This window comes from Denticeps clupeoides, chromosome 6 (genome assembly GCF_900700375.1).
Source record: "Denticeps clupeoides chromosome 6, fDenClu1.1, whole genome shotgun sequence".
NCBI classification, from domain to species: domain Eukaryota; kingdom Metazoa; phylum Chordata; class Actinopteri; order Clupeiformes; family Denticipitidae; genus Denticeps; species Denticeps clupeoides.
The window spans coordinates 2,674,898-2,698,815 of NC_041712.1; the positions used below are offsets into that span (position 1 = coordinate 2,674,898).

General features: G+C 42.1%; 2 protein-coding genes across 3 annotated transcripts; one reads left to right on the forward strand and one right to left on the reverse strand.

Annotated features, from left to right (window-relative positions):
* Nucleotides 1-1,772: 1,772 nt before the first annotated feature.
* Nucleotides 1,773-8,657, forward strand: dpp3 (dipeptidyl-peptidase 3). The gene is made up of 18 exons (XM_028982900.1): nucleotides 1,773-1,846; nucleotides 2,278-2,593; nucleotides 2,677-2,766; nucleotides 2,887-3,024; nucleotides 3,115-3,189; nucleotides 3,482-3,575; nucleotides 3,657-3,787; nucleotides 4,156-4,286; nucleotides 4,394-4,452; nucleotides 4,539-4,733; nucleotides 4,815-4,927; nucleotides 5,063-5,155; nucleotides 5,254-5,316; nucleotides 5,489-5,613; nucleotides 6,148-6,268; nucleotides 7,136-7,315; nucleotides 7,406-7,568; nucleotides 7,764-8,657. The coding sequence occupies exons 2-18, from the start codon at nucleotides 2,324-2,326 to the stop codon at nucleotides 7,904-7,906; spliced, it is 2,184 nt and encodes a 727-aa protein (XP_028838733.1). The 5' UTR covers nucleotides 1,773-1,846; nucleotides 2,278-2,323; the 3' UTR covers nucleotides 7,907-8,657.
* rin1a (Ras and Rab interactor 1a) lies at nucleotides 7,570-22,662 on the reverse strand. 2 transcript variants are annotated; one of them, XM_028982898.1, is made up of 11 exons: nucleotides 22,480-22,662; nucleotides 19,156-19,365; nucleotides 18,961-19,075; nucleotides 18,753-18,825; nucleotides 18,559-18,650; nucleotides 17,005-17,579; nucleotides 13,311-13,812; nucleotides 12,668-12,976; nucleotides 11,962-12,093; nucleotides 9,399-9,565; nucleotides 7,570-9,172 (listed from the first exon to the last, which is right to left on the reverse strand). In XM_028982898.1, the coding sequence occupies exons 2-11, from the start codon at nucleotides 19,342-19,344 to the stop codon at nucleotides 8,840-8,842; spliced, it is 2,487 nt and encodes an 828-aa protein (XP_028838731.1). In that variant the 5' UTR covers nucleotides 19,345-19,365; nucleotides 22,480-22,662; the 3' UTR covers nucleotides 7,570-8,839. The 2 variants fall into 2 exon arrangements, with proteins under 2 accessions (XP_028838731.1, XP_028838732.1); XM_028982899.1 differs by lacking the exons at nucleotides 7,570-9,172; nucleotides 9,399-9,565 and adding an exon at nucleotides 11,686-11,718.
* Nucleotides 22,663-23,918: the final 1,256 nt, after the last annotated feature.

The window sequence follows — 23,918 nt, forward strand, 5'->3', positions numbered from 1 at the left end:
TTGCATAGCATTGGAGCAAATTACATAATTACACAGAACAAAAACATCATACTTAAACTTCCTTCTCATACTAAATTGGTGAAAAAGGTTGTTCATTTTATTGATGCTTAGAAGTTAATTAATAGATACATTCATAATGTCAATTGAACAAAAAGACAGATTTACACCAGCATAAAAGCTTTCAAGACAATACATTCCAACGAGCAAAAGTCAAACATACACCGTCCACGCACTTTCGAAAACGTGTAGACACTAATCCTCACATGAATGAGTCCATGCATGCACTTCTCCCAAACCTTTTGTTTTCATTGAGTTTTGAAGAAAATATTCCATGATCAGTCTCTCTTCATCCTTCATTGTAACCAGCTGGCATGATAATGGAAGGCCAAGCAAAAGACGCTTATAAGCCTTTCCCAAAAGTTGTCAGGTCTTGGTGATTTATTGTTAGCAGCTTCTTCTGGTTGGCTGAACCAACTCTGCAGGCCACAGTTGCATCAAATGAGAATAAGAGTGCGGTGCTGATATGATATGGCAAAAAAGTTACTTTGTTACGTATTATTTATATTATTATTTTTTCTCATCCTTTCAAAATAAAAAAATGTATTCCTTGATTTGGAATCAGCAAAACGTCTTGTGTTTTCTTGAGAGAAAATAATTAATTCAATTATTAAATTTCTAAAGCAATCAAAATGTAAGAAAAAACATCCTCATTTGAAATGTCCTCTACAGTGTTAACAAACTAATGTCTGAAATAGTTACATTAAAGGAATCATGCCATTTTGTCGTTGCCACTGGGACCACGAACGGGTTTATTTTTTCTCGATATGGGTGGAAAAAAAGAGAACCTTCTCAATCATCAGATAATATTTTGATCAATGGTTAATCAAAGGATCGTTTCTGACATTTATATTTTATTGCAATGCTGATCCCGCCCCTTGGAGCTGAGCCCCACAAGCCGGAATAAACAGAAAACGGATGATGGATAACGATGCGCTTTGGGACTAGCAATTTAAAAGTCTGAATACAAAACGGGACAACGACATTAAGGATCCTCACAGCAAAACCATCAAGAGAAACTGTGAAGTGCATAAGGCAACCATGGACCCTGCACAGCACCGACCTTAAATCTCACTCAGTACGGGTTCTTAGGTTAATTGTTACATGGCCACACAGACATTTTCCATAAATAGATGTAAAGTGATGAAATTATAAATGACGCGAGTTTCTTTTAAAAGTGGCTGTAAAATTACATAGTTAAAGAATACTTAAACTTACTTTTTGGTTAAAAAAGGTGATGTTTCAGTTTCTTATCTATGGGAATGATCCACTAAGATAAAAAAAAAACTCTGGGTGGTCGGTACTCTGTCAATTTACTAAAATCAACCCATTTTCCTGTTTATGTTTGCTTTACTCCTCTGAGGTCTTATTTTGCAATAGAAAAATATGGCTGGAAATAGTTTAGGCCATTTTAAACAACGTCAATGTTGTATTCCTAGCCATTCTTACTTTTATGCCAAGAATCATTTTCAAAACAGCTTGTGCCTTCATTGGGGTCGCACTTAAAATGTATCACTGGATTTTTCTTTTCATCTTTTTTTTTGTATATATAAAGTTAGAATAATGATGCTAAAGTATTTTAAGGCTGCGTATGTCCAAATTGACGCATATTGACGTGCATGAAGGAAACAAACAAAGCGGCTGATAACTTGCCTGTGATTGGTTTATGTGACCGTCTGTCTTTCTGCGGCGCGCTGATTGGCTAGAGGGCGGGACCGAGAATGAACGAACAGAGGAAGTTACTAAAGGCGTGAGGCTGCATTTTGACAGTGGTGCACAGAGAAAACAGGTATACAGTTGATTCAAATACCGATCCAAATATTTCGCCAATGTGTTTGTGGGAGTCGGTGGTCTTCCGCCAGCAGGTTTTCTGCAACTCATTTCTTGCAAATTAGGACACGTATAGCAACGTACAACAGCCAGTAAAGCTAACAAGTAGGTGGGCTACCAGTTAGCTAGCGGGTTAACTCCACCAGGGGTGAGATCGAGGATGCGCAGGCAGATGCTGCCTGTCGGATATGAGAAGATGGCAGAATTTACTTGCGACGAGATTTACCGTAAACCTCACAGAAACGAGTGAACTCGGTTAACAAAGGGAAAGCGAGGTGACACGGTGGTCCAGTATTAGAATATAGTTTTACTAACACGCGATGATCAAGGTCTTTAAATGTAAAACTCCAATTCTCATGCCTTATTAATTGTTGTTTTTTCTCTTTGTAGCTACATCTTAATACTGTGCAGTTAGTGAAGTGGCTTGAGACTCATCATGGTTGACTCCCAGTACTACCTGCCAAACGACATCGGCGTCTCTGCTCTGGACTGCGGCGAGGCCTTCCGGCTGTTGTCCCCGAAGGAGCAGCTTTACGCTCACTACCTCTCTCGGGCATCGTGGTACGGTGGCCTGGTGGTGCTGCTGCAAACCTCCCCCGAGGCCACGTCCATCTACGTTCTCCTGCAGAGACTGTTCCGCAAGCAGACCCCGGTGCAGCTGGAGAGCGTGGCCGCAGCAGCCGGACTCGGCCCGGAAGAGTACCAGGTTCGTTGCAAGTTAGTGATCTTACGATAATAATCGAAACAATAAGCATTTTTTTGAATCCACACTATTCTGGCTTTCTTCAGGCTTTCCTTGTATATGCGTCAGGTCTCTATGCCAACATGGGCAACTACAAGTCATTTGGTGACACCAAATTCATCCCCAACTTGCCAAAGGTAAACTTTTCTACAACATAATGCGGTATGAATTGTCTCGTACTCATGTTCTAACTATCACCTTTCATGTGATACCCAGATTGACAATTTTAATATTAAAATGCTGAACTCTTTTTACAGAACAAGTTCAAAGATCTGGTGTGGCATAGCAAGGCTTTCCAGGACAGCCCAAGTGAGGTGGAGGCTCTCTGGAATGACTGCTCCCATCTGCTCTACTCTTTGGAGACCAAACAAAAGCAGCTTGGCCTGGGTGACAAGGTGCGATAGTTAATTTGCAGTAAAGCATTGTTTCCTGACCCCCCTGTTCAACATCTTAATATGACTGTCTTGATTTTCTTCCTTATGCAGGGCATTACCACATATTTCTCAGGAAATTGCGGTTTAGAGGATGCAGAACTGGCTCAGAGATTCCTGGATTCCAAGGTACAGTTCATGACTGCGAGGCGGTGTTACAATCCAAAAATGTAACACATTCCATGATATCTGACACCGTAAAACTGATAGCTGTGAGTTGCACAGAAATGACTATTCTGTACCTGTTAGAAAGTTCTAGAGTTACAAACTCCATGGTCATGCATGTCACAACCTTTTCCACACCACCTTTTTCATCCTAAATCTATCTTTATTTATCCTAAATCAGGTGTGATGACCCTTACTGCTCTTATTTAACTGACAGCATATCAATTATAGAATGAATTGATATCTATATCTATAGAACCTGAGTGCCTACAATACCCGCCTGTTCAAGACCAAGCCTGTGGGTGAAAAACGGTGCTATGAGGTTCGACTGGCATCTGCTGTTAAAAAAGGTGGGTGTAGTCTGATGTCCAAGTGACATTTTGGGTTTTAGGTTACTGGAGTGAAATGTTTCCACTCTTTTTTTTTGGTAGATTGCACTGTTGACTGTGAGCAGGACACTCCATGTGGGACGTATGAATTTGAAGATGCTGTATTCACGGTTTGCAGAGGTGACTATGCTCCTCTTATGGAGAAAGTGAGCCAAAATCTGGAAAAGGCCAAAGTGAGTTAAACTTACTAGGCAAGCTGATTGACTGCCTAGTATTGTTGATTTTTTTTACCCATTCTTTATTTCTGATAATGGTCAATCACAATGATTTATAATTAAAATAACACAGATTAGTCTTCAGAGAATCACACTCTTGATGCTTAGTAAAAAAAATAGAACAATACACATGACGTGCATGTTTGCAAGCTCTGTACTTTCTGCTTCTGTACTAGTTTATCGTCTTACCCCTGACCATTGAACATTTTCCAGTGATCGTTTTGTTCCCAGATAATTCACTGTTTCAAATTAAACTTTAGTCCATGGGTGGGAAAACTACGGTCCGCAGGCCACATCAGTCCCCATTTGTTATGTGTTTTGTATAGGCCTATGCAGCCAATGAGAATCAGAAGCGAATGCTGGAAGAATACATAAAAAGTTTTACTTTTGGCTCTGTGAATGCCCACAAGGAAGGGTCCCGCTTCTGGATCAAAGACAAAGGGCCCATTGTGGAGAGGTGCTTCATTCACACCCTTATACTTTGTTTTAATTGATTGCGTCATTATAAGAATGAGGTGTTTGGGTCCTAATAATGATCCTTTTTTTTTTTTGTTTGTTTCTTAGTTACATTGGCTTCATTGAGAGCTACAGAGATCCTTTTGGATCCAGAGGAGAGTTTGAAGGTACCCTTGAATTCATCCTGAATGCTTATGAAGAGCTTCCACTTGACTTTATTGAAGAATTGTAATCATATTTCCCTCACTCTCAGGCTTTGTTGCTGTCGTAAATAAGGCAATGAGTGCCCGCTTTGCCCGGCTGGTGAGCTCTGCAGAGGTGCTACTGCCTGAACTGCCCTGGCCACAGGCCTTTGAGAAGGACCGCTTTCTCAAACCAGACTTCACCTCCCTGGACGTGCTGACATTTGCCGGCAGTGGCATCCCAGCTGGCATAAACATCCCCAATTGTTAGTTGAGTAAAAGTTTGAAATAAATAGTGTTTGTATTTTTAAATCTTAAAATTGGGGTTGTGCTTTGTATATCTGCAGACGATGACATCAGGCAGACTGAGGGCTTTAAAAACGTGTCTCTGGGTAATGTGCTTGCTGTGGCCTACACCACCCAAAAGGAAAAACTGACATTCCTAGAGGAGAATAATAAGGTGTCTTACTTCTTTTTGTTTTACTGATGTTTTTGATGTTGTTGTTGGTGTCTTATTGTAAAGGAGTGCTTTCATTTAAATGTACGTTTTGAGGTTCTCAGTTGATTCAGTGTGTGATTGGATCTTTCCTCTCAGGATACGTACATTAAGTGGAAGGGACCATCTTTTGAGGTGCAGGTGGGACTTCATGAACTGCTGGGTCATGGCAGTGGCAAGCTTTTTGTTCAGGTGAGCATATCCGCATGTAGTAAATGTTCTGCACACTATAGGTTATGATGCATACAATTAAAAATCACTAAAAAGAAACATGTCTGCCTTTTTTTAAGGATGAAAAGGAAAACTTCAACTTTGACCAGAACAGTGTTCGTAATCCAGAGACCGGAGAGCTGGTGAGTTTATTCCAGAGGTTTTATTGGGGGAATAGTAAGAGTTGCATCACCCAGTGTTTAATAACGTTTTACAGATATCATAGTTTGTTCAGTTATAAAACTATTGATGAAATGAAGGTGCAAGTTAAATGTTCAATATATTAAACAGTGATGCCTGATCTCTGTGCTTCAGATCTCAAGCTGGTACAGGGGCAGTGAGACCTGGGATAGCAAATTCTCAACTATTGCATCATCCTATGAGGAGTGTAGAGCAGAATGTGTGGGGCTCTACCTGTGTCTGAACAAGCAGGTGCTCAGGTGAGGTCTGGCACGCACATATTTCTTTAGAAAGTGAAGTGATTGTCATTGTGAAGCACAGCAAGCAGTGCACACAACAAAATGTGTCTACTGCATTTACATTTATGGCATTTGGCAGACCCCCTCTTCCAGTGCAGCTTACAACGTGCTTTCATGGTACCATCAATGAAGTAAATAAGCCTGGTTCACTAACTGGACCCCAAGTCTGGACCCCAACTATGAATACAATATTCACTGTATTGTAGTTTTTCTTGCTTATAGTCAGACAATAAGAAAGTTAGTAGTTAGTCTAAGTATTCCCTAAAGAGGAAGGTGTTAAGAAGAAGATCTTCCACCACCTAGGGTCCAATACAGAGAGGAGTCTATATGAGCATTTTAAACCATCACCCTCGGAAGCCATGAAAAGCGCCTGGGGGGGAAGTGTGTGGGGACTGTTCTTTGCTCAGTGGCACCTTGAATGTCCCATGTGGATACAGTGTATACATAAATAAGCACGACTTCTAGACCACTGAGATTGTGCATCTCTGCAAGCAGTATCTTCGGCCATGAGGGGGAGGAAGCGGAGGAGGTGGTATACATCAACTGGCTTAACATGGTACGTGCCGGTCTGCTGGGACTGGAGTTCTACACACCCGAGAGCAAGAGCTGGCGACAGGTGAGTGATAGAATTGGTCCTTCTTTGACCATTAGTTTACTCTTCATAGATTTTCATTAATAGACTGTAGGCAGACTTTTACTCACTGCCTTCTCATAAACTTCCTGGACTCCGTTAAGCAGCCTGGCCTCTTTAACTTCCACCACTCCTTCAGCTTGTCCGTGAATGCACATGTACTTGCTCGGTTTGTATTCATGATTACGGTGGAAAGTGAACTTGTCATCCTGACTGTAGGTAGTGCCAAACCTTACAAAGTATTCCCTTAAATAAATAAATCAAGGACAGGTTGAATATTTATTTATTGTGCACCTCTTATCAAGCTCATGGTCCCTTCATTTATTTATTTATTTATTTATTTATTTTAACTACTGTGATATTTGACTTATCATTGTACTTAGTTTTTAATAAAGCGTGTACTTCCTTTTTCCATGACGCCGGGATTCAAAAGTTTCTTTGTTTTCGTTCCTCAGAGCAGAAATGTAGTTTTTACATTCTGTTCCAGTGTCCTGAAGCCTCTCATCTAATTAGTAACTGGTTAAAACCATATAGAAGCACAGTTAATAATGTCATTGCCTTTACAGTGTAGTCTGAGCTGCTTCCCTTTTTAAACATCATCTTTAAGGTGGGTGTAAAATTGGTATCTGTTTATCATGAACATCTACTGATAGGTGTGGGTAGAGGAATAAACGCACAGTCATGTTTTACAGCTTTGTGGAAAAAGTCCCAATAATGGCCTCACATGAATTTAGCTACAAACATTATTTGAGTTGTTATGTAAGTTGACTGTGTTGCTCTTTCAGTTAGGTTGCAACAAGAAAACTATGGTAGAGGGTGTGTATGTATGTTCATGTATCAACCTTCTCTCAGGCCCATATGCAGGCCCGCTTTGTCATCCTACGTGTGCTGCTGGAGGCAGGCGAGGGGCTGGTGACACTTAGCGAGACCACTGGAGCAGATGGCTGTCCAGATGCGGTCATTGGGCTGGACCGCAACAAGATCCACACTGTGGGCAAGACAGCCATTCAGAAATTCCTCTGCAAACTGCAGGTAGGCATCCTGCAAATCCAACATTTCTGTGTTTTAGTGTTCATGTTTATTATATCACTAATAAATGTGTAAATGATCTCTTCGTGCCAGGTCCACAAGTCCACAGCTGACGTTGAAGGTGGGCGTACTCTGTATGAGGGCTACTCTGCGGTGACCTCTGACGGTTCACATGACTTCCTGAAGCTGAGAGAAACAGTTCTGCTGCGCAAGGAGGCGCGTAAAATGTTTGTACAGGCCAACACAAAGGTCAAAGGTCAGTGTACTTCAAACCTGTATTGATCAAAATGCAATTGACTTCTGAAATTTCAAACACCTGTGCATGCAAATCAGTTGAGTTTTATACAATTTCACAGTTTAGCACCATTTGCACCTGTTTAATTGTTGTTAGGCATGTATATTATACTGGCCATTATATAAGTGTGGTTTATAGCTATATATTCTCCTACAGGCGAGACTGTGGAGCTGCTGGAGTATGAGGGGAGTGCAGCCGGCCTAATCCAGTCCTTCACCGAGCGCTTTTCAGAGGATGCGGAAGAATTGGAAACCCATCTTCTGGAGCTGAGCTCTCATGACGCCTCCTGCTGGTGCTGAGGACACAATTCACCCAGAAAGCCAGATCGTTAGCCAAAGAACTGAGCCTAAGACCATGGGAAAATCAACTAAAATTTGCTGCAGAGAACATAGGGCAGATCTAAATGCGGGTGTGTTTCCAGCTCAGAGAAGTATGGAATGTGTTGAAGGGGTGGACCGGAGGTTCATTTCCTTGGGGGTCTAGAAGTTATCTGCCTTTACATGCACACAGTATACAGTCTTCTATGCCAACTCCCGCACAGTAATGCCCTAGAGCACCGCACCGTCTCACACTTCTTTCTTCCAAACTGTTCCTGGCTTTAAATTTGGTGTTCTGTAGTGAAATTCTCCTATTAAAACAGCAGGTTATTCTCCCCCTCTTGGGATTTTGCACTGATACTGCCAAGGACAGAATGCCGTAAGGCTTCTAAATCAGTTATTCTCTCTTCTTACTTTTCTGAGTGTTGTGGGTGAACATCTTACATAACGTTTCATTTTTGGTTGATGTACCACCCTCAGTTCGGGCAACAAAGCCTGAATAATCTATGGGTCTATAGAAGCCTATAGGTTTGATAAATAGAATTTAAGACGGAGAATGAAATGTTATACAGCAGCACAACAGAAAATTTGTCATCAGGTTTTTGCCAGACAGAAGCAAGGGAAAATGTTAAAAATTGCATTACCACTGTGATCTGGTTAGAATTTTTTGTCTCACTGTCCACAGGAAGGAGGAGTCCTAGGTCACATCAAATAAATAAATGTTCCACCTTAATTGTTATTTTCTGTCTCATGGTCCAACTGCAAAATGTTCATAACACAGAAAGTGCTTTTTCCCAAGCAATGGCACAGAAATCTTCAGCACACAAAACATCTCAAAAACAGCAGATCTCACTATGACCCAATCAATTTCCTCTGTAACATCTAGTAACATTATTAATTCCTGAAAGGTCAATGTTACAAATTCGTGGTTTTCTGAAGCTTTGAAAATTCCACCTCATCCACAGCTCCCTCTCGGGTAAGTTTTCGTAACTTGTCCTGGTTAGACAGTTGGTAGATCAGAGGCGTTCCAGTGATTCCGAGGCTCAGAAGATCCTCCAGTTTGGCATCTGGTGGAAGGAGCTGCGTCTCCCCATCCTTTCTCCAGAAAAGAGAATACTCATTGTGATCTTGCACCCCAAACTTGGCAGCACAGAGCAGGGCCAGGCCCTTTCCACTGCTGTCTGCATTCCACTGCAGGGTCTTCACCATGGTGCTGTCGTTGTCCTGGAACAGCACCTTTACAAACCTCTGTAGGACAAATGGATTTTTATCAGTGGATTTGAACAGTCTCTAAACACGGTGCAATATTTACATCACAAATTGTACTAGGCAGTGGTGGCCTAGCAGTTAAGGAAGCGGACCCGTAATCGGAAGGAAGGTCCTTTGATGGCTGCCCACTGCTCACCAAGGGTTTGTTGTGTGCACTGTGTGCTGTGCTGCAGTGTTCACTTGAAACACTTTAGTACTAACTGACCTGTTGCAGCGCTTGACTTTTCTGGTTCTGAGCCTCTCTGGAACGTCGATGACTCCACTCTCGGAGGGACTGGCAAGCCTCCCGTGTCAACTTACTAGTGGGCGGAGCCTCTGGCTGGCTCTGGATGAGACAGAGGCTGGCATATACACTTGTCAGATAGTAGCCCGCTGAAAGAGACACAAGGGGAACCATTAGCTTTGACATTCTATGGCTAAATTAATCAGGGAAAATTGGAATATAGAAGATTCCTGTGGTTCTTTGAAAGCTGGGTATTCTTATTTCTCGTACTGTTAATAAGCAACATCAAATTCAAATAGATATTGTGAGAACTATTTTAAATCTGGCAGCACTAAGCATTAAGTGTGTGGCATACTGGTTAAAGGTGTCCTCAGCATTTACATAAATACTTCAATAAAACAAGAAACTAACAAAATATTTAATCATCATGTTTGCGCATGTCATATACAGGGAGTGCAGAATTATTAGGCAAGTTGTATTTTTGAGGAATAATTTTATTATTGAACAACCACCATGTTCTCAATGAACCCAAAAAACTCATATCAAAGCTGAATGGTTTTGGGAGTAGTTTTTAGTTTGTTTTTATTTTTAGCTATTTTAGAGAAAAGAAAAGAAAGAAAAGGGAAGTGATTGTCACATGTGATACACAGCAACACAGCACACGGTGCACACAGTGAAATTTGTCCTCTGCATTTAACCCATCACCCTGAGTGAGCAGTGGGCAGCCATGACCAGCGCCCGGGGAGCAGCGTGTGGGGACGGTGCTTTGCTCAGTGGCACCTTGGCGGATCGGGATTCGAACCGGCAACCTTCTGATTACGAGGCCGCTTTCTTAACCGCTAGGCCACCACTGGTGGTGTGCAGGTGACTATTACTGTGCATAATTATTAGGCAACTTAACAAAAAACAAATATATACCTATTTCAATTATTTATTTTTACCAGTGAAACCAATATAACATCTCCACATTCACAAATATACATTTCTGACATTCAAAAACAAAACAAATCAGCGACCAATATAGCCACCTTTCTTTGCAAGGACACTCAAAAGCCTGCCATCCATGGATTCTGTCAGTGTTTTGATCTGTTCACGATCAACATTGCGTGCAGCAGCAACCACAGCCTCCCAGACACTGTTCAGAGAGGTGTACTGTTTTCCCTCCTTGTAAATCTCACATTTGATGATGGACCACAGGTTCTCAATGGGATTCAGATCAGGTGAACAAGGAGGACATGTCATTAGTTTTTCTTCTTTTATACCCTTTCTTGCCAGCCACGCTGTGGAGTACTTGGACGCGTGTGATGGAGCATTGTCCTGCATGAAAATCATGTTTTTCTTGAAGGATGCAGACTTCTTCCTGTACCACTGCTTGAAGAAGGTGTCTTCCAGAAACTGGCAGTAGGACTGGGAGTTGAGCTTGACTCCATCCTCAACCCAAAAGGCCCCACAAGCTCATCTTTGATGATACCAGCCCAAACCAGTACTCCACCTCCACCTTGCTGGCGTCTGAGTCGGACTGGAGCTCTCTGCCCTTTACCAATCCAGCCACGGGCCCATCCATCTGGCCCATCAAGACTCACTCTCATTTCATCAGTCCATAAAACCTTACAAAAATCAGTCTTGAGATATTTCTTGGCCCAGTCTTGACGTTTCAGCTTGTGTTCAGCCTTTCTTACCTTGGCCATGTCTCTGAGTACACCTTGTGCTTTTGGGCACTCCAGTGATTTGCAGCTCTGAAATATGGCCAAACTGGTGGTAAGTGGCATCCTGGCAGCTGCACGCTTGACTTTTCTCAGTTCATGGGCAGTTATTTTGCCCCTTTCCACACGCTTCTTGCGACCCTGTTGACTATTATGAATGAAACGCTTGATTGTTCGATGATCACGCGTCAGAAGCTTTGCAATTTTAAGAGTGCTGCATCCCTCTGCAAGATATCGGACTATTTTTTACTTTTCTGAGCCTGTCAAGTCCTTCTTTTGACCCATTTTGCCAAAGGAAAGGAAGTTGCCTAATAATTATGCACACCTGATATATGGTGTTGATGTCATAAGACCACACCCCTTCTCATTACAGAGATGCACATCACCTAATATGCTTAATTGGTAGTAGGCTTTCGAGCCTATACAGCTTGGAGTAAGTCAACATGCATGAAGAGGATGATGTGGACAAAATACTCATTTGCCTAATCATTCTGCACTCCCTGTAGAGACACACGCACAGGTTGGAAGCGTCCTGACTGACCTGTCAGTCATCAGGCTCTGTCATTGCTCTGTCGAACTCTGTCATTTAATGTTGTGTTCTGGGTAACAGAAATAATTACACACCAACAGAAAGGCTATTGTGTGGCAATTAAGAGGCCTCTCCTCTCTGTGATAATTGGCACATATATTCATTTACATTTACATTTACATTTACAGCATGTATCAGACGCCCTTATCCAGAGCGACTTACAATCAGTAGTTACAGGGACAGTCTCCCTGGAGCAACTTAGGGTTAAGTGTCTTGCTCAGGGACACAATGGTAGTAAGTGGGATGTTCATACCCTCTCCTGTTAGCCATGGGGTCTCTAAAAGCTCCATCATGTACTCCACCTCCAGAAGAAGCTCAGGCATGTTGCACTGTACAATCACGTAGGAGAGAGCTGGCAGGAACTCATCAGCTCCGAACTCCTGTCCTGCAACGATACAGTGGAAAAACAGCCCGACTATTGTACTACACACACCTCCCACACACACCATTTTTATAATACTGTACATAAAGAACTGCTGTGTATTCAGACGTTTAAAATGTACACTTCTTTCAGTCAGCATTTCGTTGACATACGGATGAAAATCTGACTGATGAAATATGGATGAAAATCAGATTTTTTTTGTATTTAAACAATGTCTCTGTATACTTTGCCTCAACACTTTTGCTGTAAATAATTTCAGTGAATACTTTTCATTGCCAATAAACTCAAAAGATTCACGGTAAAAGGACCAAATTTCAAGTGATATTATTCAGCGTGCTCAGATTCAACTGAATTTATTGTTATTAAAAAAGTAAAATTAAATTATTTACCGCAACATTGTAGAGCAAAATATTCAGAAACATTGTTTAAAAAAAAACCTGTTTGCAATTCAAAGACAAAATCAGATGAAACAGGTTATCTTCCATAGATACAGTCTAGAATAATATATTTTTGGAGACCACGAGGACCATTACAAAAACAGTCCTTATATGACTGTGATGACTGAATGTCCCCTCACCTGCCTCTTTACTCATAGCCTTGTAGATGAGTTTGGACATCTGCAGCAGCAGCAGCACTTTGTCGATGGGGGAATATGCACGCTGCAGTAGGGTAAGCTTCTGCTTCACGCCCTCCATGCCCTGGGCATCTGGCACACCCACCTTTACCCCAAAAAGAGCCAGAGGCGACCTCTCCCTGGCCATCTGCATGCTCTCTGTCATCCTTTGGTAGGATCCATCTTTTTTGTGCAGGGTTCGGAGTGTTCCATCAATCTGTGCTTTCAGAGGCTTCAGCACACAACGAAACAGGGCCTTCTCTAAGGCCTGGTCTGAGGACAGAATGTCAGGTTCCAACCATTAAAAAGATATGCAAATACAAACGAAGAAGTCATATTATTTCAGTGCAATGTCCTTTTGTCTATTAACCTAGTTCCCTCTTCTTCTTCTACAGCCTTTTTTGTACCATTGGAATAATGCTACCCTGAAATTGTAAATTGTCTCTTAATAAAAAGGTTTTTTACAATTAATTGTATAATTAATTGTAAAACTGAAGAGATTCAGTCTAGTTTTTTAAAACATTTTCATCAGATATGTTAACAATGACTTTAATTATTAACTGTCTGCTTTTTTCAGGCTGTTGTGTGAAATGATGTGTCACAATACCCTTTTCATCTTCAGGTAGAAGGATCTCAATAGGAGGCTGCAGTTCTCCACATTCCAAGAGGAAGTTCTTGGCCTGGGAGAGGAAGAGGCGGATGCTCCGCAGCAGCTCCATGCCTGACGTCCACTGCCCGGCCTTCAGTGCTTCCCTCTGCTGTCGGAGGAAGTCCTGCACCAGAGTACCGAAAGCCATGCGCCGGTCACGGGACAAATCTTCCACCAGCCGCCCAACGCGCTTCTCTGGCACGAAGAAGGAGACAAAAGCGGCGCTCATCTTGCGGAGGGCCGAGACACAATGGCGAGGCGGGTTGGGGTTTGGTAAAACCGGGTGGCTGGTGCCCCGTGTGAGGTGAGGACGCTCTGGGCTCTCCTCGGCCTCCTCAAGGCTGCTGATGGAACTGCTGCTGTCCAGCTCACTCAGGGAAGGGGCGCGTGTCTTCTCCAGCACCAGTTCTGCTTCAGCATCAGTCTCTTCCTCTTCCTCCTGACTGCCCTGCGGACAAACCTTTAAGAGATAACACCACAACTGAGCATCACAGATTGAACTTGCAGCCAAACATTTAAAGTATTAAGAATAACCTATGACAATGACATAATGTCTTGATCCGGTCCGGCAGGGGTTACTCCGGGTCCGGAGTTTCATGTTCATCCTGTGTAATGTTCCCTGATCGTGTTCACCTGTGTATAATTGTATAAAGCTATCCTGTTCATGTCTGTTCGACGTCAGGTCATTGTGTGGCGATGTTCCCGTCCTGTTTATTATGTATTAAACCCCCATCCTGTGATGTTGTGCATATGTGTCCTCCTTCCTCGCCATGTCCAGCCCAGAATGACCTGACCATATTTGGACGCAGCCGATCGACGCCCCACTGAGATCCAGGGAGCCGGGGGAGGGGGACGACGTCTGTCCCACAGTTCCATGTCTGGTGATGTTCCCTTGTTGTGTTTATTATGCATTAAACCCCTGTCCTGTGATGTGGTGCGTATGCGTCCTCCTTCCTCGCCATGTCCAGCCCATTGTGACACATAGGTTATCATTAAATCTAATAGCTGAATTGAATGAGGCACCAGACAGTGTAAGTACACTGTTAAAAGTGGTGGCCTAGCGGTTAAGGAAGCGGCTCTGTAATCAGAAGGTTGCCGGTTCAGATCCCGATCCACCAAGGTGCCACTGAGGTGTCACTGAGCAAAGCACTGTCCCCACACACTGCTCCCGGGTGCCTGTCACGGCTGCTCACTACTCACTCGGGGTGATGGGTAAAATGCAGAGGACAATTTCACTGTGTGCACCGTGTGCTGTGCTGCTGTGTATCACAAGTGACAATCACTTCACTTTTTTTTTTTTTCTCAACTTCACGCAGCTGTGTTAAATCTTTAAGTTATTTTTTACAGTGTATCATGTGAGTATAAAGACAACAAAGAGTGAGATCCAGGCGCAGATGCAGGACATGGGAACGAGACACAGGGAACCTGGCTGTGACACAGGAGGCACAGCAGACAGGGGAACCGAACAAAGACCTGATGGATTAACACACTCTGGCATAGGAAATTAAAATAGACTGGCACCAGGACCCAAGTCCCACCGTCTGCAAGGGATGAGGAATGGGCGTTATTTGGGGTGAGTTGGGAACAGGTGCGAGAGGGAGTTGGTGCTGCTGTCATGACAGTGTCATGAACAATTTCCAATAGATCTGTTTTGTTGTTTTTATTATTTGATCCCTTTTGTCTACCCAAATTTACTTAGCCAAGTCATCCAGATATTTTAACAGTCACCATACGATTTCTTGCAACCGTTTTTTTATTTATGTATTTCCCACTCCCAGAATACTTAAGAGGGTGTTAGCAGTGTTAGCAAAGTAGATCAACAATATGAATGTTTAAATTAAAGTGCTGATAATTGATTTCCATGAGAGATGACCATAACAGATGTGGCATTTGTCATATCTTCTGATGGCCCATGATCAAGGCAAAGCAACAGATTACATTACAAGCAAAGAAGGGCCCGTATGACTTATTCAAGATTTAAATTGTCATCTCTATGGGCTCCTCTCATTTGAAACTTTCTACTCTGAGATACAGAAAATTACCAAGTAGTCTTTTTTTATTAGTTTGTTCTAGGGCTGCAACAACGAATCGATTGAGTCGATAAAAATCGATTACTAAAAGAGTTGGCAACGAATTTCCTAATCGATTCGTTATGTCGCGCACGCGGAGACGTTTGATTATAAAAAAAAACTATTTGAGCGCGGAGTGGAGTCAACACACTCGGTCTCTCTCGTGCACAGATGCTAGCAGAGTTTGGCGCCTCATAGACAGCGCGGAGCAAAAAAAAAAAACGAGCGGAGGTAGAGGACAGATACATGGCGGAGGCAGAGAAATCTGCGCGAAAATATACAAAAGCGACATGGCACGGCACGGGAGCACCACGGCAATGATCCTGCACCTGAAACGCAAACATGTTGGAGTGTTTGATGAGGAAGAAGGGAGTTCCGCTGCAGGGGAAGTCACTACAGAATCCTACTTTTGTTCCGTTTTGAAGTGAGGAACGTAATGTCCCTGCTGTTTGTAATGTGCTGGTGTTTAACTCACCACAGAGAAGAACTAAACGGGGACTTACAGCGCCACCTACAGGTGTGGAGGGGGGATGAAACAGCGTTCGGACTGTTCTCTGCGTCTCTGTCCCTGAGCAAGACACTTAACCCTAAGTTGCTCCAGGGGGACTGTCCCTGTAACTACTGATTGTCGCTCTGGATAAGGGCGTCTGATAAATGCTGTAAATGTTTACCCGTCAAGATTACTAGACAAGAAAAATGGCATGAGAAAATGAAGTGATGCTTAAAACTTCTGTTTGAGATTATATCTCATTAAGATTAGTTTTCTTACCCCATTGGCAGATAATTTTGCTTGTTTTAAACAATCACTTAATTTTGAGATGTTTTATCAGAAAACAAGACAATTTCTTATGCTATTTCAAGTGTCTAGTAAATATATCTTGATTTAAGATTTTTTAGAGATTTGGACTGAAATCAGGACAAAACTACTAAGTTAGAAAAGCATTCTTTGCAGTGTGTGTGTGTGTGTGTGTCAGTGTGAGAGTTTGTGAGTGTGTGAGTGTGTGCGTCTGCGAGTGTGTGCATCTGCAGTGTAGTGTAGAGAACAAGTTCTGACATTCAAACAAATCCTGTTAAATTTTCTGATTTGTATTGTTCTTATTTTTTTTATAAATTATTTATCGTTCTGGCAGCTCAGGTGGAACTTTATTTAAAAAAAAAAGTTTATATTTGGCAGATGTAAAGCATACATGTGTATGTTTTTTGTGTTAGTCCATTGTTATTTTATTTTATTATTATTAAAACAGCTCAAGGAGCAACATGTTTGTGCACTTTCTAAAGATTTTGGTTCTGTTTTTGAATAAAGGGTTGGAAATGAATGCTTTTTTAATCCGATTCTACGATTAATAAAAAAAAAGAATCTACAGATTAATCGATTATTAAAATAATCGTTAGTTGCAGCCCTAGTTTGTTCTCTAATTCTACTCTGACACACTTTTGTGACATTAGCAAACACTTCCCATGTGCTATGTATATTATAAGTAATATTCTAATTATTAAATCTGGCCTGTAGACATTTTTATGCATTTATACAGTAAATTTGTATCATTTATACATATGAAAATGGTGCTCAAGCTCCTCAGTACCTGTAACTGCAGGAGTCCTCTGGGCATCTGATATTCATCATCTTCAGCTGTTGGCGACAGGGTGGGTGAGACGGCAGTGCCAGTCTTTGGTAGAGTCAGACTGGGATGTAGGTAGTCGCATTCCTCCTGGACAGGAATGGACTTCTCTGTTGTGTCCTCTTTGCCCTCCTGTCCTTCACTGGCCTTCTGAGCCATGATCTTTGCTTTGTTCTTAGATTTGGCCAGCACTGGCGGTGGCGGGGGCGGGGAGATTGGTGGAGACAGAAGGCTGGAGTTCTCAGTGGAGACACGCACTTTGATGCTGCGTTTGAATTGATGCCGGCGGTGCTGGGTGCCACGTCCTGGCTGATCCTGCAGAAAAAGGGGGTTGATAAAGCAAAGGGCGCCCTGGCCTGCACCAATGTCCAGCTCTCTGGGGCTTCGTGTGCGTATGGGACAAAACTCTTGGAACACAGTAATGCCTTCCTGGAGACGGGAGGTAACATGGGCCACGGAAGCCGTCGTTTCTGGGGACCCAGACACGGGAGGAGGGCCACTGCGAGGTCCCCTGAAGTTAAGATGTGAGCTCCAAAACTCTACATAAACAGAAAGAAAATCAAATGGAAAAATGTCTAAAAATGGAGGGATCAGATGTCATCTGAACTAATGGTGTGTCACAGTGAGCATGATGTAAAAGAGAAGTGAAAGTTCTAAAAAGAAAAATGCCCTGACTGGCCTAACATCTTTCCGAGCGCTCATGCAACATGTCAGCATTTATTTTCATCTACAGTTGCATAACCTTTAGAGATGGGAGAGACAAGTCTCCAGTGACACAGTAAGACATGTTGAGACTGTATATTCCTGGAATGTGTCTGTGCCATCAGAAAAGAAAAAAAACCAACAATTATGCATGAAGGTTCGTGTGCTTTCTTTCTTTCTTTCTTTCTTTTGTGTGCTTTTCTTTCTAAAAAAAAAATCTAGACTAATCAGACACACAACCTTTTCTCAGTAATCCCTAGCAAACTGAAGTGGTTTTTCCAATTATTCTTCACAGTTCAATAAAAGCTTTCACCCTGAATATTAACCAAGTGTTTTAGTGATCTTTGGTTAATCAATTGGTTACTTAATTTTCTTAGTCCCAAATTTGCTCTGAACATTTCTATCTTGATGCAGACATTTAATTGGCCTTGTTCCGAAAGAGATTCCAGCATATTTTCAAAAACTACTGAAACACGCTTGCTGAAATAAAATCAGATGCTACAAACTGCTACTATAATTGGCTCTCATCTAAGCTTATTTGTTTATAGGGTAGTAGTGGCCTAGTGGGTAACACACTCGCCTATGAACCAGAAGACCCAGGTTCAAATCCCGCTTACTACCATTGTGTCCCTGAGCAAGACACTTAACCCTTAGTTGCTCCAGGGGGGGACTGTCCCTGTAACTACTGATTGTAAGTCGCTCTGGATAAGGCCGTCTGATAAAAATGGCAGAAATGTAAATGTAAAATTTTAATTATTAGCTTATTTATTTATTTGTTTGTTTGTTTGTTTAATATGGGTTTCTTCCCATACTCACCCACACCCATATGGGAAATAGATTCCAGTTGTTTGTGGGAAGATGCTCTGTTTATTGCCTCAGGCAACCCGAGGGTGTAAGGCAAGACGTCCCTATAACAAACAGCATTGTCCTGTCACCATATCTAATGATGAAATCCTACTAATCATTTCAGCGTACCGTTCAAAATGTTATTTCAATTCACTGAATCATACCTGCTGACGCAGTAGAAAGCAATGAGTCGGCAGAGGTCAGGGAAACTAATGGCAGAACTCTCCAAGGAGAAGGCTGTGGAAGATACGGTGTTAAGTGCCTGCAGAAAAGGGACTGGTGACCTTCTTAAGAACAACAACTTTCTAACCAATAATACAGTGAATGTATGCGTTTTCTTTCCTCCATTATTTTTCTTTGTTTCTTACTCACTTGAGTCCACCTCACGAATGACAAACTGCTTGACAAAAGAGGGCATGCTGTCATCTGCCAGTCTGAGACAGAGCAGCTTCTTCTGGGAGGTGTTAGATTTGCGCACCAGGAACGTCTGCAAAAGCACCATTTGCGGTTATACATTTCTGTTTCGCAGTATGTTTCGTGGCGTGGCGTGTCGTATCGCGTTCTTACTCCGGGGGGCTCTCGCTGCAAGATGTGCAGCGCTGTGGCCGAGTTGATGGACAGCTGCAGCCAGACCGGGTGTGTGAGCAGCAGTCTGTCCAGCACACTGATGCTCTTCAGAGAACCTCGCTGGGGGCATGCTCGCCGTTCTCCCACAGGATGTGGGTCAGGGTAGTCGTACACTGGGTCTTCCTGCATCTGGACTTATCTTAGTAATAACTGTTGTAACAAAGATTTTAAATTAACAATTACAAACTATGTCCAATTAGTTGCTGAAAATTGTCTACATTATAATGCCGTGAATTCCGGACTTCCGCCCCTGTATGTAGGCCTCACCTACAGATTTTTAAAAGAAGATTGCACATTGGTTGCAAATAAATAAGCCACACTTGTCTACAAGCCGCAAGTGTCCCCGTCAAAACGTCTTTATTAACTTTATTCCCCGTCAACTTCAGGCGTGAAGTTGATAGAACTTTAAAAAATGCTTTGCAGCCAGTTGCCTTAAATTTTTAAGATTAAGGTTTTTCTTAGTGTATGCAATTGCTTCGTCACACACTTTCTCTGTGCAAATACAGGAAACGCAAAAGTCATTAATCACTATCGCCATCGTCCTCCTGTGCGTTCAAGCTTTCGTGCAGCAGCTCTATTTCTTTCTTTGACAGCCAAACTGACTTCAAATTCGCATCATATGCACAATATGCTATGAAGACTTGAGTATGAGTGAGTTTGCCGAAACCGTTTTATTGGTCCAACACCTTGACCTGTTTCATTGGTCTTATATGACCAGGTTAAATGTGTTGGCGGCAGGAATGTAGTTATCCTATAAAAATTCATGAATTACCTGCATCATTGTAAAAGTCACAGTTCTCAAAGCATGTAAAAAAGTAGCGGCTTATAGTCAGAAATTTACAGTAATTTGGCTACAGTATGATGATTAAATTGTCATCATGTGGAGCTGTCTGGTCCTAACATGATTATAGATCATTAAGTGAAGTAATTGTCATTGTGATACACAGCACACAGTGCACACAACGAAATGTCTCCTCTGCTTTTAACCCATCACCCTTGGTGAGCAGTGGGCAGCCATGACAGGCACCCGGGGAGCAGTGTGTGGGGACGGTGTTTTGGTTTTGCTCAGTGGCACCTCAGTGGTACCTTGGCGGATGGGGATTCGAACCGGCAACCTTCTGATTACAGGGCCGCTTCCTTAACCGCTAGGAAAACAATTTTATGTTTTTAAGGCATTGGTGTATTAAGCAATGCTAAATTAGACATGTGCTTTCCTATCTACTCACTTTGCCTTCTGATTAATGTGTTATTGAGAGCGAATAAAAATGTACCTTGATCACCTAACAACTTGTTGCACATTCATAATGTAGTTATTATGTGAATATTTCTATTCGTCAGTTACTGAAATCAACAGCAACCTTGTTTGATTGATGATGTAAAAACACACGGATCTTACAGAAGTTGCTTACAGAATGCGGCTCATAGACAAGATGACATCAGTAAGCGTGGTTCACTTCTGTTTTGCATCGGCCTTTGGGCTGAATGGATATCTAAGATGAATATTGGATGAATATTTGCTCTTTGCTGTTACTAAACTGAATAACACTTCCTAAAACGGTGTTATTTTTAAAATTTCACCAAAGATCTGGGAATTTTGCAGACTGGTGTTCTTTCCCGACCATGGGATTTTTTTTTCTTCTTGGGGCCATGTGAGAGGTGTGTGTCACAGCCTGACTAATACTTGCACTACAATGATCCCTGAAGCTTCCTATTCTGCCTGTTCTGTTTTGCTGCTCCTTATTGGATCTTCTTTTCTCTTTCCACATCAGCACATTATGAGTAGAGTAGACTGCAGGGGAATGACGGAATAAAAAGGCCTTCATAATGCAAGTTATTTCAGTTTATTTCAAGTTTATTTCAGGTCTCCCCATTTATTTGATACATTTTTTATGTTGAGGTCAAACGTGAAGCACTTTTATTTTACAAATGGAAGAATGTGTAATATTGTGAAATAGTTCTTTGCATGAAATGCACAGATTATTTACATGTAAATGCTTCTACAAAAGCAAACAGTAAATGCCCAAACGCTTTGTTGAACAGTGATTAAATAGGATTTGTCATATTGCAGGTTATTTTTTCCCATCCACTCCATTATCACACATTTCAGAGGTGAATAAATACATTTATAAGAATTAAAATGGAAAAATATTTCAGAGAGCCCTAGTTATGTTAGCACAACCAGTAAAAGTCCATTTTATTATGAACATCGATTCTAGTAAAACAGCTTGATCAAGAGAAGGACGTTGTAATCAAAACTGGATGAAGTTGCCTCATGACACTACTCAACATTTTCCACGCGTTCAGAGAACATGGTCAAAGTTAGCTCTCGGTATCTCTGACTGGATGCCATGCGTGGGCATATGTGGAATGTTCTCCAACAGCAGATGGCTGCTATAGCAACCAGGGCCCACGCAGCCCACCAGGTTTCCCCACCTACTGGAGTCAGTCTCTGCCTCCAGCACACAAAGTTTACGGTGGGACCGCTGAGGGACCCTCACCTTCTTCAACCTTCCACAAGCAGGAAATTCAGTATTATCTACAACACCCCATGTGTACATGTGCCATATCTTACATTACTGTTGTTAAATTAATCAATTAATTCTTAGTTCTGTCCGATTAGGTTCATGAAAACCACAGGCTAAAATAGAGACCGTGCACAACTTAAAAACGTTGTAACGTTCACACACAACTCATTTGTGTCATATTCGGCAAAGAGCTAAATCTGTCAGAGATTTTTATTCTCAAAACCAGAATTTGCCAGGAGATCAGCCCTACTCGGCATCATCAGAGGTACAACTGCCACCAGGGATCTCTCGGAGGTTTCCAGTGGCGTCTGAAGAGACGGGGCAAGCCCAGGCCTGGTGAGCTGGAAGCGGTTAAGTATGCACTGTGAAATGTCTTGGTCTTGTGTTTGCAATGTCATTAAGACTGAAAAGAAAAGAGCCTGGCAGGCCACTGGGCTGTTGTCAAATGAGCTTGAACGGCACGGAGAGCCAGAAATATCCAGACAGGTCTGATGATATAATTGCCTTACTAGAAATTCGTTTAAGAAAGTATAAAAAAAACCCCAGAAATGTAGTAGAGTGTAACCTGTGCAAATGTTCCTTTCCGCTTCCTTAATCGTATCCTTACAATGCGCACCTCAAGGTAATGTTTAACCAAAAACTGAAGACACTTTTAAGCGATACGACATTCACACATTCAGATCGACATTCATATCTGTTTAAACCGTAAACAAGGGAGGTTACAGTAAGAACTACTTACCTTACACTTATCCTACTCTATAAATCTGCCATCTGTCCCAGACCACCCATTCAGTTTAGTCCTCTGTCTGTCGCGTAACAGTTCTTTTACTGTCTCTATGAACACAATCGGGCATTGCTCATCCTGTCTTCTTACGCGACTTTTCCAGTCTGCGCGCTTTGAACTTCAAGCGCTCCACGGCACTTTTTCAGCCGCCTACTGCGCATGCGCGGTCGGTCATCCCACAAGGAACGCGTCGGGTTGAACACTGCTGTACTGTAGAATTTATGCAGTAAGCAGTAAGGCTCATTAATGCCAACGCTTACCCATCGAGCACTTGCTCAGTCTAGCTGTGTTTCCGTCAACAAGCTTTATTTTCATAGCAGCCATCATAATTCAGGCATTTATAAAAAATATAAAATTCAGACTGAACGCTCCGATATCGCTGCGACAGGATACAACCTCGAAGCATAATTAAAAAAGTGCAAGTGTTGTGTGTTATTTATCTACACTGAAAAAAAGGAACACTGGAAAAAAAGTAATGAATATTGAATTGAATAAACTGAATATTTTAGCGTTGACGTAATGTAAAAAAAACTGGTGATATATCACGTCTCGCAGATTACTTCAATTTTTAAGTTTAGACAGTGTACACTTTTTACAGTGTATGGATGTCTAATTTATGCTTATACATTTTTTAAGTGTTTTTTTTTTTACTTTACTATAATGCCGTAATTGCCGTAATGGGAAAGCAGATCAGTTTGTTTTTTTCCATTACTGCAATGCTAAAATATTAAGTGTGAGAGATTAGCCAGTGTTGGCAGTGGTGGCCTAGCAGGTAATGAAGTGTAACCAGATGGTTGCTGGTTCAAATCCCAAGCCGCCAAAGTGCCACTGAGCAAACACACTGCTCCCCGGGCGCCTGTCATGGCTGCCCACTGCTCACCAAGGGTGATGGGTTAAAAGCAGAGGACACATTTGGTTGTGTGCACCATGTGCTGTGCTGTGTATCACAATGACAATTACTTCACGTCCCCACACACTGCTCCCCGGCCCCTGTCAATTCTGCCCATTGCTCACTGAGGCCATCACTGAGGTTTAGTGCATCAGCAAATCTGGGTTCAACTTTGTCAATGTCTCTAAACCCATTTCATGAAGTCTATTTCCAAAATGGCTTCCACACTTTTGTGTGGAAGATTTCTAAGCAGATTGAGAGGTTGATTGCCAGGTAGATCATTGTCCTCTAGGGCTGGGCAATTATACAATTTTGATCGACGATGATCACAATGACAATCACTTCACTTTCTCTTCACTTCACTTTTTTTCAGTGTACTTTGGCAGTACTATGTTAGTCAGAAACGTCATAAAATGAACGGTGGGTTATCTCTGTAAAAGTTGTTATTATACCTATCTGCAATCATAGAAAAAACGTAATAACTTTTAAATGACCAATGATCATG